We start from the raw sequence: 16,813 nt of genomic DNA, 5'->3' as shown, positions 1-16,813 counted from the left end.
TAAAGGATGGTTGTAAACGGCCTGATGGAGGAGCCATGTTATGATGACTTGCTGAAGGCAGAGTGTTGGAAGGAGCTGGAGCTTCTTAAAGAGACAGATGCCCAATTTTAAGGCAATAAATTACAAAGTCAAACTTCTTTTAAGTCACGTTTAATATACACCATTTTTGTAACAACTGAAGGTCAGAGTTGTGCTATAAAATGGCTCTATGTGTCTGGGAAAAAAACATATTACACTTTTAAATTTAAAATTTTATCAGTACTGAACAGGAAAATAAATTATACTTAAAATGATCTGATTAAAATGAACATAGTCATAATTGCTTTACATAAGTAAAATCCAAAATATTTTTAATAAATGGTTGCCATGGAGGAGGGTGCTACACTGAACTCCATTAAGTTAACGTTCTGGGCGTGGTGACCAGATAATCTTTAGTCAGTCTTCTTATTTATTTTTTTCTTTTCCATTTTTCAATTTCTACCTTTAAAAGTTTTAAAGACTTTGACAGTAGAGATGGCTCTCAGTATTTACTTTCTTTTCCAGTTGAAGCCATTCCCTTTAAATCGATGCACATCTAACAGAAATGTGCCCATCCCAAATTATAGTTGCATATTAATGCAACTAATTCAATGTTCATAGACACTCTGATTATCGTAAAAAGTATTTTTTTTCACAAAGGCTCAATTTGTATGCATAAGATAATCCCTGGTAAATTTAACTCTCCACTAAATAAATGCAATGAGTTTAAAGATAAGATTTTAGTTTCTGAGTTGAAGTCTTGTCACCATGTTCATCAGAGGAGAGCCCTGCATGTGTCCCATTAGCCTTCCGTGAGTATAATTCATATTTCTGACTTAATTTCTTTTTCTAAAGAAAAACAAAAATACATCAAATATCATGAGACTCTTTATGTAAAAAAAAAAGGAAATGCAGTACATTTTGCTGTATTGTTTATAAGAAAAAGAAATCTGTACAAAAATGACAAAAACAGTAGAAAACTCAACCACAACACCTGCTCGGTTTTACAGTCAGTGACTGGATCGGAACCTCACCACATCCCAGCCCTTAGTTATAATCTGGTTCTGATTGTCCTCAGAGTTCAGGCTCCTGGCTGTGCTGACCCGCCTCAGTAATTAACGTTCATTTCAACAACACTCATATTTTTACAGGCTTTTCTCCTGCGAACTTCTGAGCTCCGGGTCAGCGAACCGTCCGAAACTGGACGGACTTCTGCCCAACTAAAAGTCCCCTAAACAAAACGTGCTCCAGTGGGTTTACACGTAGTGCTTCTTGTCAAACTCGCCGCTGGCCGTGATGGTTTTGGTGGGAGCCAGTTTGATGGGGAAGGGGCTTCTGGCTCCCCGGGAGAAGGAGCAGCAGAGCAGCGTGCCGCCGGACAGCAGCAGCGCGGCGGCGGCCCAGCCGATGTAGATGGACGCCCCGATCTCCCTCTTCTGAGCGGGGGGGACCTTCGGGTTGTGGAAGTCCGTGATGATGTTGTTGGCCATCCAGCAGAGGGGAACCAGCACGAAGAGCCCGCAGAGGATGTAGATGACCCCGCCGGCGTACACCACCCTCCTCTTCACCGTCTCGTCCTTGAGGCAGTTGGTGCACTGCGCCCCGGCCACCGTCACCGTCAGCCCCACGACCCCCAGCACGGCCGAGATGACCGTGAGGGCGCGGGCCGTCTGCAGGTCCTGCGCCAGCGCCAGCACCGAGTCGTGGATCTTGCACTGCATGTGTCCGGTGCTCTGCACCACGCAGGACATCCACAGCCCTTCCCAGATGGTCTGCGCCACCACGATGTTGCCCTCGATGAAGGCGTTCACTTTCCAGGTGGGCAGCCCGCAGGCGATCATCACCAGCAGCCAGCCGGCGACCGACAGGATCATCCCCAGGACCTCCAGGCAGGCGGCGAACATGGTTCTGGTTCTGTCAGTTCTGCTGGGTCCCTGAGACGTGACGCGTGCTGCGCTCCTTTCTGATCACAGCTGGTCGGAGAAGTTCTGCTCAACCTTTTATTCAGCTTTGGATCAGAAACACACTCACACGCGCGCGCGCGCGCACGCACTCACACACAATGACAAAACAGTAAAACTTTGGGCCAATCAGCAACAGAGGCATCTTTGCGTCAGCTAATGAGGAGGATGAGGAGGGCACGTGCTCATGTTGACGTGGGAGAATGTTTACAGTTCAGAGGTGGTGCCCCCTGGCCGCCCCACCCTGACCCCCCCAACCCTGACCCCCCATGAGACCAGAGAGCTTCCCGGTGTAAGAGGGACGAAATGTGGCTTTAGATTTCTATAGAAGATCAGGGCCACTAAAAAAAAGTATTTTGACTTTATTCTCAGAATTCTGACATATTTTTTCTGAAATTCTGACATTTTTCTTGTAACTCTGATCTTGTCCCCTGGGATTCTGACCCTGGGAGAGAAACTTCACCCATTATTAATGATAATAATTATTAATAAATAATTACTAATAATAATAATAGTTGTTATTATTATTAGTAGTAATTTTGCTATTAAGAGTTTTTATAAAGAACTGCTGGATGTTGAAGTGTTTTCCTGCTGTCTTCTTTTCTGACCTACATAAAGAGCAAGCCAAGCAGCAAAACAGAGCAGTTGTTTTTTTTTTGTTTTTTTTGGAATGTGATCACACATTTCACTTATAAAAGTTTCAACAAAAAGGAAAAAAAAGCGGGGTCAGTCTAAAAATGGCATGGAGGGGTGGAAATGAGCAACGATTGAGTGTTTCTGTGTTTACTGCAGTAAGAACGAAGCGCGTCGATTGAAGCTGCGCCACACCCGCTCTAATCACACCGCTGCCGTTACTGGACACAATCTCAGTGCTGCACTCGTTCTGTCTAAATCAGACAAACATGTTTGAATCATAACAGCACACTTGGCAGAGTTAGGGTTACTGTGCTGGGCTTTCCATTGACTCACGAAGTGGGATCTCTGAGGCAGATAACACAAAATGGAAGGAGGAAGAGGTGTGGTTCAGCGATAACATCTCTGTTCTCTAATCAACGCTTGACCCAAAACTTGGACCTGGAGGGGGAAGTGATGTCCAACAACAGAAACAACCATATTCTAACAAGTGGGTCAGAAAAGCAGCAGGGGTTGATCACAGATCAGAGCCAGTTGATGACACATTACCCAGAGATTTATATGATTGCCACAAATGAAAAACACAGCTTCAAAATAAATTATCTTTAACTTAATTTTACAGTCAAAGATCTAAGTTAGCTATTTAGCTCAAAGTTTGTGTTGTCTCTGGTGACCGAGCTCTGGGTGACGTTTTTCACAAGGAAGTTGTGAATTGAAAGAGCGGATGTGGGAAACAGCGAAAAGCCAAAAAGTTAAGTAAGCCAACCAACACGCCTGGTAAACCTCATCATGACTACTGGACAGTTTGCCCCTCATAACCCATATCGCCCTCTTCTACTTTCATTTTGCACCTTAAAGGAGCAGTATCATGTAAAATAGACTTTTTTGAGCTGTACATCATATTATAATGTTATCCCCTTTTCAAAAACACACCTGGAGTGTTGCCTTGATTCTTTCATGCATGTTTGAGAAATCCATTAATCTCCATGGCAACCATTAAGCTGTGTAAAACACATGGGTGGACGCAGTCCCACCAACCTCCTCCTCAGAGCTTCAGCTTACAAGCTTACACAGCAGCCCTCCTCTTCACTCTCCCACTCAGCTCCTTCAGACTAGCCAGCAGCAATTAGCAAACACCTGGTGGAACTGCACATCTGCTGAGCTCATTATAAAAAAAGTACTAGTTCCACTGGCAGATCATTTCACTTGTTATAAGACATTTTTCCCATATTATAGATGAAAAAATCTGCCAGTGGAGCTAGTACTTTTAAAAAAGCAGTATTAAGGAATTATTGACTTAAAAAGCTCATATATCTTGCTTAAAAGTTACTTGTAAGTTAGTCCAGTATGTTTCAAGTGTATATATTTGCACTAGAAACTAGATCAAAAATACTTGGTAAGATTTTGTGTTTTTGCAGTGTTGCCAGAGTATGTAAACTTATAAGCCCAGCTGTAGATACAAACGTGTGTATCTACAGGAAATGACCTGCCAGCTAAGAATGTAAAGCCAAACTGTCATTCAGTCTAAACTGGACGCCTGCATGATGACAAAGGAAACATTCGTTCAGAAAAACACAATCAGCTCAACACCTGGAGATCTCATTACTGCAGTGCATGCAAAAACACAAACACGCACACACGCGCACACACACACACACACACACACACACACACACACACACACACACACACACACACACACACACACATGCACACGCACAAGAGCATGAAAAAGAACATGTCATGATGTCACGTAGCAGGTGAGTGGGTCAGAGTTGCTGTGCTCTGATTGGATATATAACCCCAGAGAATGTGTGTTAATCAACGGTGAGGCAGTGGAGACGGCCAGCAGACTCAATAAGGGGACCTAAATATTGTCTTTGTGTGTGTGTGTGTGTGTGTGTGTGTGTGTGTTCTGAGTGTGTGTTTAAAAAGCCAGATGCTTCCTCTTCTCTTTCTTTGGTTTAATGTTTATGGCTGCTCAAAAAACGGGTATCCTCCTTCTGCAGGCTGAGTGATCCAAAATATCTGAAGTTTACCTTCTGGACTGTAAAACACAGAGAGCCAGTGGGTCAGTGTGTGATGATGGGGTCTCACCACCTCTTCTTATTCTAAGGTTTTTATATTTATTTGATTCTCTCTTTTTTACTCTGCTGTAGCCTGGCTTTCCTATGCTAATCTGCTCAATTCTCATTTCCCCTTCACAGACATTCTAGGCTTTCTGCCATTGACTTGGATTTCTCCGGTAGATTTTTCTACCAGGCCAATCAGTGAACAGAAGGAAAAGCTGTGAATGATAACATTGATTTTCTGTCTGTAGTTTCAGCGATGGCAGCAGAGGAAGTGAACGAAGCCGTTCAGTCGTGTTGGTCACAATTCCAAATATTATTAAATTAACATCAGCAGCCTTGTTTGGCCAGACTCTTCTCTCTTTGCATTGAAGGATGGTTGCTTAAAGCACAATTTCTGCCAAGCTTCATAGCGTTGAACTGGTTCATTACATGCGTCAAGGGCAAATGTTAGTGATTGGGTAAAATTTAAAACTTCAACTGAGACCACGCCCCCAGGCAGCAATTGTTTCAGCAACAGCTCAGAACCTTCTTGGGGCAAGAAAACAGTGCTACTAAATTCCCCACTGTGCTGCCCTTTAATCTCTCAAAGTCTTTTGTGGAACTGGTGGTCTTTATTCACAATACAGCCAACAGGTACAGCAGGGTGTCAAACTCCAGTCCTCAAAGGCCACTGTCCTGCAGTATTTAGATGTGCCACAGGTACAAAACACTGGAATGAAATGATTTAATTACCTCCTCCTTGTGTAGATCAGTTCTCCAGAGTCCTGCTAATGACCTAATTATTCTATTCAGGTGTGGTGCAGCAGAGGCACATCTAAAAGTTGCAGGGCAGTGGCCCTCGAGGACTGGAGTTTGACACATGTGAGGTAGAGGGTGAATGGTGGAAGACTTGCAGTAAAGGTTCAAAGGTCAGGAATCAACCCAACATGGCTTTGTTAAGTACCAACAGCCACCACCTGCTCTACCACTGCGACACCAGCCTGCCTTGACATCCACAGTTTTATTGTACTTCATTGAGATTTGATGTGAGAGACTCACAGGTTGTTCTACAAGAAAACATTGACTCCGAAGAACTAGACAACTGCACTTTTGTAAAAAAAAAAAGAAAAAAAAGAAAGAAAAGCTTGTATTTTTTTGTAATGGTGTGATAATTATCTATACAATCAAATACCAAAAAAATACTTTGAAGTCTGTGAAACATGACAAAAAGCTGGGAATACTTGACAAATAAAGCGGTAAAGGCAGTGGAAAGACCTGGACTGGAAATAATCGATTCTAAAGCAGCAAATTAGTCAAAAATCACCTGCACAAGGAAATCTGAGCAATCTTTACATTTACGTTTACTGCATCAGAGTTCCTGCTGTAGAGCTAAATATTCCCATTCTGTTATGCCAAATACAGTGTCTTTAAAGAAGCATAAAAACCATCTACAGTCAAAGATCTAAGTTAGCTATTTCCTGCTTTTTAAAACTTTCATTGTATTTTAAGTTGTGACAGTGCAACTGATCAGTTGGGTCCGTTACCATGGTGCACACTCTGCCCTGTACTGTTGCAGTTTGTTGTGTGGAGCTGCAGGGTTGGTGTATGTGGAGACACAGCAGCAGTGTGTCAGAGGCCTGAGACACGGCCGTGTTAGGATGTCCTGTGTCTTATCACTTCCCTGTGACTCCATTGTTCCCAAGCCAGAGGGGAATGTTTACCTCCTCCTTTTCCACATCAGCCCATTTTTAATATCCACCATCAAATGTCACCTGCCGATGTTGGCTGGCACACATGGATGAGCGAGGCCTTGTTTTATGATGCTTTGTTGTGTGTTTGTCCGGTACTGGAGTTTGGCACATGGGCCGGCGGCTTGATCCTGGTTGATGCTGGTTTGTCTGCCAAAGAGTTTGAACTTAGAGAGTGAGCTCTGCTGGGTTGGTAATAAAACAACAGCAGGGACCGCAATGACGAACAATGACATGGGTCTAGATATTTACATACAATGAATAAAAAGGCAAACTTTTATTCTCATTGTCTGAAGTTAAATCTGACCAAACTTTTCTTGTTTTAGCTTCTAAACATTTCTTGTTAATAATTACTAAACTTGGGGTGCTGTGGTGGTGCAGTGGCAAAGCACAACCCATGTATTGAGGCCTTAGTCCTCATGGTGATGGTCACAGGTTCAATTCCCACCCTGGTGACATTTGCCAAATGTCTTCTTCCTCTCTGATTACCCTGTTTAACTACTTTCAAATAAAGGCCACTGGAGCCAACAAAACCTTAAAAAAAAGAATTATTAAAATTAGTTCTATGTGCTAAATGCCAGAAAATTTGGCAAGAACATTGTTTTTGTTGCTGTAAATTTCCTCAAATTCAAAAGTATACGTACATTAAACCTTCTGGGCTTCCTTCCACAAACTTCCCTCAGTCGCTTGCTGGAGTTCTGGTCCATTTCTCTGGACAGAACTGGTGGATCTGGCTCCATTTTGAAGGGAGCCTCACTCGCACACACCTTTTTACACTTCGGTTTGAGGTTGTTTGGTGCATTTAACACACAATAAATGAAACTTTGCAAACAAGCAAAGTGAGGAAGTTTAAAAAAAATTGATTGAACAACAATGTGCTACAACACAGCTGAGCTGAGAGGCTAACTTGCAGGAGGCCAATATTAGAACAATTTCACATGAAAGCCATTAGTCACTGAGCATTATTGCTTTCAGAGGCCAGTGATTCAGACAGGAGGAAATCCCACCTCAAGGAGGTCATTGGTCAGAATGTTTGTTCAGTTTTGCTGGTTCTACGAATCCTCCGTGCCTCTGCCTCCTCTTCTCCTGGTGACTCATTCCATCTGCTTTAACAAAGGCTGGATATGACAGAGTCCTGCAGCTGAGAGTTCCTCCATCGCAGCCCGTCTTCTGGAGGTAAACAGATAAACACTGTTTCAAATGAAGGTTAAAAAAAAAGAAAAACTCAAAACACAAATATCAGGTTTATCTTCATAAATACCAACATCATTCAGTTTTTCTGAAAAAAGCAGTCCGAACAAATCCTTCCCATTCTGGAACCGTGAGACGTATTCGAAAACCGTTTGAAGGGTGTGAGAGGGCCATTTCTCGTCTTTGATAGTACCGCGATTCATATCTGCACCTCACTCACAGTAATAGCAGCAATGAGAGAGAGACGGTTGTTGTGGCCATTTATGTAAAGTTTGCAAATTGTAATTTCTACTAATTTAGTTTTTTATTTTGGGAAGTTAGAATTTACTTAAGTTAGTTTAGATCAAAAATCTGTAATTAAATTGTATATTTGAATTGATTAGATTATGTTGGTAATTGGTTAGACCCTCCCATTAATTTGAGTAATTAAAAACACACCGGGTGCTTGGTGGAGGCATTGTTTGGCAAATGTCTGGTGTGGACGGGAGGTTTTTGGTAAATGATTTTTTGACCACTTTTCACTTTTTCGTTCGTTACATTAAGTTTACTTTCGTTTTTGGCTAAGTTGTAGGACATTTTTGGTAATTATTTTGTCGCTAATTTTTTATAAGAAATAAAGAATATATTTTTTCAAAACAAATTAAGTCGGAAGTGCGTTCAAATCAGACCACCTGTTAACACCCACGGCCTTTGTTGGAATTTTGGTTTTTTGGAAAATGGAAGGCCGCGACAGGTGTCATCATGACCGACTATCATACCAATAGAACCATATTTGTGGGCGTCAGGGCGAGTTAAAACCTGTTTTGGGGTCAGAAATCCACTCCGTTTCTCACTCTAGCGGAGGAATATTGTGCAAGGCAGTGCACTAACCTGGGAGTGCACTGCCTTATTAGTAAAGGCTAATATTAGTGCACTGCCTAAGACAGTGTCCTAACTTGAGACGGATATTGAGGCTTTTATTTTGAAATTTGCAGTTAGCTTCACTTTTAAATAAGTCCTGAAACACTCTGTGGTTGGATAACTGCATGTCTGCTAGCAGCTGTAAACAAGCCCTGTTATCCAGAAGAGGAGCATTAGCAGGAGAAACTGTGCTGTAGTCTTTTCGTTAGCTCTGAGCCGGGTTTTGCTAATGTCTCTGGGCAGACTGGATCCCCCGAGTTCCCACTCAGCAGGGCGGCTGCCTCAGTAGTCTGTGCTATAGCACCTCCTCCACTGCAAACTTTCCACAAACTTCCATACATTATCAGCGGACACTGATAAACCATAGTCCTCCATTGTAACGAATGGAGCCAAAAATACACAGTTTCCTGGAGAATGAGAGGCCATGTATAAGGTGCTGTTTCCAGTGTTGATGACTTTGAACAATATTGGTCGTTTTAATTTTAAGTCAGCTTTCCATTTTCTGTTGATCCTACAGTTAGGGGTTTCCTGTGTGATTGCAGCCTAAAATTTTTAGATGTGTCCCTTGTCCTTCACACTTAAATTAAATGGTGAAACTGCATCATTAACATACAGTCAGGCTCTACCTCAGCTCTGCTAATGAGCCAGCAGCCAGGTGTGCTGAAGCAAAGTTTCACGACACCAGCCCTTGAGGAGTGTAGTTTAAAAGTTAAATCTTTTATCTAGTTTAAAAGATTTAGCTTGAATAACTAAACAGGTCACTGAACTTACTTCAAATCCGAAGGAAAGATGAACCAGTAAACAGTGATAATAAAAACACACCGCAATTTTGCAATTGTGCTCTGCATCCAGCAGACATGGTCGATACAACAACAGCAGATCTTTAATGTATCGTGGTGTTAAATTAAGTCTCCATAAAATAAGAAACTCAATTAAAATCACATGTAATAAGGTTGTTCAAGAGATAAACCATTAAAAAACTTCATCCTCCAACTACTTCGTGGTTTGCGTCAGGCAACATTCAGTTGATTATGTCACTGGTGAGATATGAAAAAAATATTTCCATTGCAGTTTTGCGAAATAAAACAATTTTAATACGGCCCAAAACCCCACCTCATCCTAGTGCCAAAACCTTTTAGCGAAAAAAGAGGTTTTTCAAAATTGACGTGTTTCCATTAAGCAAATTTATTTTTGAAATGTCAATGGAAATACAGCTATTTGATAAAACTCAGTAGCAGTGTAAGTGGTGATGGCAGCCACTAACAGGGGGTTGATGATTACAGAGCTGCTTTTCAGAGTGATGATGCACAGGAAGTAATCACAGAGAAACTAACATCAAGTGATTAAAGGAAATGGTGACCAAAACCTTCCTTAAAGGCACATGTGTTGACAACAATGTAAACAAACTTGGTCACAATAGACATGACTATGCTGATGATAAATAAGATTGAAGGATCTTACTGCGGCGGCCATTTTGTGTTCATTTGTGTGGCAGTGACTGTGAATGTGCTGCAGGAGGCTGTTTGACATGGTTTTAATACTCCTGCTCTCTGTTTATGCCTGGACTTGTTTTGGTTTCCGGAAGCATTTTCCCATCTTATCTGAGCCATCAGCTCATTTCCTGTGTGCAGCAGCACCATTTCCTGTCTCTGTGGAGCATGATCAGAGATAGCACGGGGGCCACACAGCACAGATCATAACTCATTTTCCACACCTTTCCTGCCTCCACTCTCAGGCTGTCATGATCTTTGAGATTTCTACATGTCCACAAATGTTTATGTGAGAAATGGGAGTTTGTCTTCTTGGAATTTTGACCAGCTGGTTTCTCAGAAGGACAGCAGAGCACACCGCCTGCAACTCTGAGCTTTTTTTAATTTTTTATTATTATTTGTCTTCTTGGTATTCCTGTGTGTTTAGCGAAGAACAAATAACCGTCTGAGCCCATTGTCCCCATGCCACTGAGAAGGAGAAAATGCTCCAGCAGAACAATACACATTTCCTCCTGGTAGGTTCTGTGCTCCTTGGCAGCCAACAAATCAACTGAAAACACATGTAATAGGCCATTGTACGGCGCTCACTCCATACTTCCTGTGGTAACCTGCTTCTCAGCTGAAGTCACTGTGTCGTCGCAGGGGAAGTGTTCACATACTGGTGTTGTCCTATAGATGTAGCATGAGGCCTACATCCTTCCATAAACTCAGATCTTATGCTGATATATTAAATTGTTCTGGGGATCAATACAAAATAAAGCCAGTGTTTCATTTCAGTTTTTGTTTAAAGTGGATTATAGCAAATTCGTAAATCTTTACAAAACAAAACTGAACATGTTCACAAGCAACAAGTGAAAAGCACGTCAGTCGTGCATTAATACTTAAGAGTTTCTTATGTTTTATATCACTTTTTATATCACTTTTATATCTGTGAATTATTTTTGTCGGAATGGCCGATGTCCGATATTAAATTGTACAGCTAATGTTGACCAATATCGATTCCATTCCAATAATATTGTGCATCCCTAATACAGACACAGCCTTGTCTTTCACTAAACTCTGCTTGCTTGTTGAATCTTTGAAATGGTTTGTGAACAAATGTCCCTCTTAGCTTTGACCATCCAAAGCTGATCTATTTGTGTCATTTATCCAACACATCAGTATTTCAGCTCTTTCCTTCTCTCCATTCAGTCTGTTCAGTCACAGTATGAAGGTTGGTAACCAGTTCCTCCTTTTCTACACTATGTCACATTTTTCTCTTTGCATTAAAAGCAAACCCAGCCACATATGGTTTGTTATGTACTGTATGTCAATTCAAGGAAAACTACAAAACAGGTACAATATGTAGACAAGTTTTAGTCAGTTCAATCCAGTCTGCTCATAGAGATTCAAGTATATAAGTTACAATTTAATCCCAGTTAGAGAACTATGCAATTCATTTCAGGTTTTTTTTTAATACCAAATGGTTTCTATTGAAGCAAATCCAATGCATTACATCCAGTCACCAAGTTGCAACTACAAGTCTATTTTTAGCTACTTTTTGTACATTTTTATTTATTTTATTTTGAAGATATTGCTTCCATCTCCACATGAGGCTCTCTGTGGTTCCAACCTGTCAGACTTTCATTCAAACAACATTACCAACAAGTTTACAACATGCTGAGAGTTTGGGGAGTATCTAATCCAAGTCAAGTTTATCAGTATAGCGCATTTCAGCAACAAGGCAGTTCAAAGTGTTTATATGACAAAAACAAAATCAACAAAAAAAGAAAAGAGAGAGCAAGAGAGAGGGAGAGAGAGTTAATGAAAAGTTGCAATCCAAACTGAAACTAATAACGTTCCAGCTGAAGAATGTTTTTTAGCCTTAATTTAAAGGAACTCAGCGTTTCAGCTGTTTTGCAGTTTTCTGGAAGTTTGTTCCAGATTTATGGTGTGCAGAAGCTGAATGCTGCTTCTCCATCTTTGGTTCTGCTCTGCATCCAGCAGACATGGTCGATACAACAACAGCAGATCTTTAATGTATCGTGGTATTAAATTAAGTCTCTCAGATCCATGTTGTGCAACAGCAAGAGCAGAATATCTCCCTACCAGATCCTGGAATCAACTCATTCTTTCCACTCAGCAGATTTTCATAAGAAACTCCATGAGTTCACTCCTTCCTTTGACACTGATCAGTATTATATCATTCTAGGGAAGGGAGGGTCAATAACTGGCAGTATTTGGCCAAGCAGCTACAGCTGTTCAACATTTAAGCTCAGACACATGATATTTCAGGGGAACACATGGGTTTGTTTTTCCTCTGAGGCTCTTGTTTTGGCTTTCTTTTCCCAGAATTTAGTCTTTCAACTGAGTTTTGCAAACACCATGGAAAGCTAACACATCTGGAGCTGTGAGGTTGTTTTTCTTTTTAACAGTATCGAAAGGCGTCTCAGAAATCACATCATCGACGACCTGATGTTGCCAGTAGCTGCGTTTCCATTACAGGTGTGAGGAAAACGGTGTCCATATTCAGCTAGTGTAAAAAAGAACAAGAAAAAAAACAACAACACATTTTCACATTTTTCGTTGTAAAAACATTTTGTTCATAACAGATTATTTTCAAACAGCCGTCAGATCCAGCATATTTAAAGATTTATTGTAAATATAGACCTGAGAGGCTCAGTCTGCTGTAGCTCTGTAATGTATTTCTTATTTTTACTCAACATATCAAGAGATGCCCCATGTATGCATAACTCATCTTCTCTCACATGCATTGTCAAGTTTAGCTGCAGATGGTTATTATCATATATTGTGTTTGGGCTGAGTTTTTCTCTGGAACTTAGCTTTCCTGTAAGCATTCATTTTAATCTGTGAAAGTTGTGGAACTTGTGAAGTAAGGAGGAGGGAACTATTCTGGAGAATTGTGTTATACTGACTACCAGGAAAAAAACTGCTGTCTAGTCATTGTTTTTAAACTTTCCCATATATGTGGAATGTAATATGAGTACTGGAAATATTTTTCTTTGAAAAAGAACCAACAAACAAAGATGTGTCCCCTCTAGTGGACATTATAACTCAAAATAAGTGAAACTGGACTTTGATGCTGATCATTAAATTCCAAAAGAACATACTAAAAAATGTCAACATAAGAATGTTGACTTATTATGTCGACATAAGAAGTCAACATTATAAATCTGTGTTTTGAACTGTGTGGAGTCAGCTGGAACACTTTGAGTGAAACTGATCACTATTTTGTGGATCTATGCAGGAACGTTCATGTATTTCTGGTGTTGATACTTCAAAAAAGCAATTCCTCTTCTTTGAACCATGAAAGAATACCATGGTTCAGGTGGTACTTATCCTCACTGTCACTCCCCCTTCCTATTTGAACCCCAAAAAATCAACTGCTCACCAAACAGCGACTTAGACTTAAGGAATTTCATTGGTCTCCCTCCCAGAAGCTACAGGCAGTCTTATGCTACAGTCATGGTTGGTGATAGATAATGAAGAAAGGAGAAAACTATTTGTATTTTCTACTTAGCATCCAGCCCACAATGTCCAAACCATAGATGTTTGTGGCAGTGGCCTTGATACAAACCAGATTCCAAAATATTTGGGACACTAGACAATTTGTGAATAAAAACTGAATGCAGTGATGTGGAGGTGCCAACATATAATATTTTATTCACAATAGAACACAAATCACAGATCAAAAGTTTAAACTGAGAGAATGTTTCATTTTAAGGGAAAAATATGTTGTTTCAAAATTTCATGACAACAAATCCCAAAAAAGTTGGGACAAGGCCGTTTTCCCACTGTGTGGCATCTCCCCTTCTTCTTACAACACTCAGACGTCTGGGGACAGAGGGGACCAGTGTCTCAAGTTTAGAAATAGAAATGCTCTCCCATTGATGTCTAATACAGGCCTCTAACTGTTCAATCGTCTTGGGCCTCTTTGTCGCACCTTCCTCTTTATGATACACCAAATATTCTCTATAGGTGAAAGATCTGGACTACAGGCTGGACATTTCAGTACCCAGGTCCTTCTCCTACGTAGCCATGATGTTGTGATTGCTGCAGAATGTGGTCTGGCATTATGTTGTTGAAAAATGCAGGGTCTTCCCTGAAAGAGATGACGTCTAGATGGGAGCATATGTTGTTCTAGAACCTGAACATAGTTCTCTGCATTAACGGTGCCTTTCCAGACATGCAAGCTGCCCAGGCCACCAGCTCTCATGCAACCCCATGAGAGCTGGTGATGCAGCTTCTGAACGAGCGTTGATAACAACTTGGGTTATCCTTGTCCTCTCTGGTCTGGATGACATGGCATCCCAGTGTTCCATAAAGAACTTCAAATCATGACTACCACAGAACAGTCGTCCATTTTGCCTCACTCCATTTTAAATGACTCCTGGACCAGTGCAGACGGCTGAGCTTGTGGAGCTGCTTAGAAATGGCTTCCTTTTTGCACTGTAGAGTTTCAGCTGGCAGCGGCAGATGGCACGGTGGATTGTGTTCACTGACGATGCTTTCTGGAAGTATTCCTGAGCCCAGGCTGTTATTTCCTTGACAGTGGCATTCCTGTTTGAGGTGCAGTGATGTTTAAGGGCCCGGAGATCACAAGCTCCAGTAGAGCTTTATGGCCTTGACCCTTACGCACATCGATTGTTCCAAATTCTCTGAATCTTTTGATGATCTTATGCATGGTTGATGATAACTTAAAAGTCTTTGCTATTTTACTCTGGGTAACACCATTCTGGTATTGCTGCACTGTCTTTCTGTGCAACAATGGTGGAATTGGTGATCCTCTTACCATCTTGGCTTCAGAGAGACACTGACACTCTAAGAAGCTCTTTTTATACCCAATCATGTTGTTAATTGACCTAATTAGTGGTAATTGGTCTTCCATCTGTTTGTTATATGTTCAATTTTCTTTTTCTAACCACTTATTGCTACTTGTTCCAACTTTTTGGGGATTTGTAGACACCTTGAAATTTTGAATCAACATAATTTTCTTTTAAAATGTTACATTTACTCAGATTAAACTTTTGATCTGCCATCTATGTTCTATTACATCATTGCATTCAGTTTTTATTCACAAATTGTTTAGTGTCCCAACTTTTTTAGAATCCGGTTTGTACATGGATAAATCATTTGCTTCTCTTGGAGCTTCTGCTTCGTCCATCCTGAGGGTCGATGCCACTGGCAGACGATACCATGGCCACTGATTTGTTGTTCAGTGACTTGAGGACAGGAAGTTCAGGTGAAAGCTTCGTCTGATGCCCATTCCTTTCCTGAAAGGTTGATGTCTCATAATGTTGCACTCTTTGGTCTGTGCCAGTCCCTCACAGTGTCTTTGAATGTTCTTTGAACCAGTCAAAGAACAGATGGGTGCCTCAGGGGACAACATTGACCAAGTGCTTTTTCATCACCAGCTGCATTTCCATTACAAATATGCATAAATCTTTTTCTATATTCTGCGATGTTGAACGAACACAATTTTGCAATTGCAATGTCTTCGTTAAATAAGAAATGAAATCAAGATTACACCTAAATAAACTTGTTCCTGCGATAAGTCATTAAAAATGATGGATGTATACAATGGATGTATACAGTTACATGAGATATATTCATAATTCAGCCATGGTGCTAGCCCTCATTATCTATCAGCCAATCAGAGGAGACGTCAATGTTTTATTCAGGGTTTGGAGCAACAAGCCCCGCCTATTTGGGAGTATGTGGAGTTTTGAAGGAAATTGTACTCAATTATGGATTTTCTGTCTATTTCAGTTGTGCAAAATGCATCTATTTTCAATAAGGCCAACAAAACCACCTCATCCTAACGCAAAAAAAACTTATCAAAAAATTTGAGTTTTTTCAAAATGTTGTGTTTCCATTAAGCAAATTTATTTTCATACTTTGACTTTGCGCAACTCTATGGTTAATGGAAACTATGCTGTTCCATGAAAAAGACTTTATATTTATTTTCCTTTTTCATTTTTTTTCCCTTTCAGACACATATTATCTGGACCTTTTGATGTCATAAGTGGCGGTGTCTGATTTGGGCAATGAGTTTAAATCCCAGCCAGTGAATCTCTCCGCGGAGTTTACATGTTCCTCCCACACATTTATGAATTCTCTCTGGGTGCTTCTGCTTCCTCCCACATGCTGGACCCAACAGATCACCACTGCTCCATGGCTTCTCCATTAACTTGGCAACCTTTACAAAATTGACCAACGTCAACAACTTTGTCATGTTATTGAGTTTCCTTAAATCAGGAAGTAATTTTGCTTTTTGATATTTAAAAACAAAAACAAAAACACTTCTTCGCGTGTCACAGGTTCTAATTTAAAGATTATCTGATTTTACTAATTAGGCAGTAATTAGCGTGGGTGTTTCTCGTTAAGTTAAATTCTCTTTTTTTTCTTTTATTCTTTCTTTCTTTTTTTTACAAAAATACTTTTAATTTCTAATTTAGCAAGGGGATTCTTTTTTAAGGAAAATTAGTTTAGATTGATATTTTTCAAACATTTTGTATTTATTCACATTGTCTTTGATGTTAACATTTTCTTAAATTATTTCAAATTCTCTCTCTCTCTCTCTCTCTCTCTCTCTCTCTCTCTCTCTCTCTCTCTCTCTCTCTCTCTCTCTCTATATATATATATATATATATATATATATATATATATATATATATATATATAGACTATTTTTTTTATTATTTTTACCGACGCAACAGAGTGGCCCATTTGAAAACAGCTTAGTGTCTTTGTTTACGTGAAGACCGACACTGCCCCCACCTGGTAGCCTGGTGTATTGCTAATATAGTTTTTCTTTTTTT

The 16,813-nt window shown here is 40.4% G+C and overlaps 1 protein-coding gene across 1 annotated transcript; it reads right to left on the bottom strand.

Annotated features, from left to right (window-relative positions):
• Positions 1–134: 134 nt before the first annotated feature.
• cldn5b (claudin 5b) lies at positions 135–2,012 on the bottom strand. The gene has a single exon (XM_015000664.2). The coding sequence runs from the start codon at positions 1,920–1,922 to the stop codon at positions 1,275–1,277; it is 648 nt and encodes a 215-aa protein (XP_014856150.1). The 5' UTR covers positions 1,923–2,012; the 3' UTR covers positions 135–1,274.
• Positions 2,013–16,813: the final 14,801 nt, after the last annotated feature.

This window comes from Poecilia mexicana, unplaced genomic scaffold (assembly GCF_051168715.1).
Source record: "Poecilia mexicana isolate PSO_F unplaced genomic scaffold, ASM5116871v1 scaffold_12, whole genome shotgun sequence".
NCBI classification, from domain to species: domain Eukaryota; kingdom Metazoa; phylum Chordata; class Actinopteri; order Cyprinodontiformes; family Poeciliidae; genus Poecilia; species Poecilia mexicana.
The sequence above is the reverse complement of the archived record's forward strand: the minus strand, read 5'-3'. Positions and strand labels throughout refer to the sequence as shown.

What these genes read in the sequence shown, in the direction of transcription:
- cldn5b (XM_015000664.2), bottom strand. Translation starts at nt 1,922, where the DNA reads ATGTTCGCCGCCTGCCTGGAGGTCCTGGGGATGATCCTGTCGGTCGCC.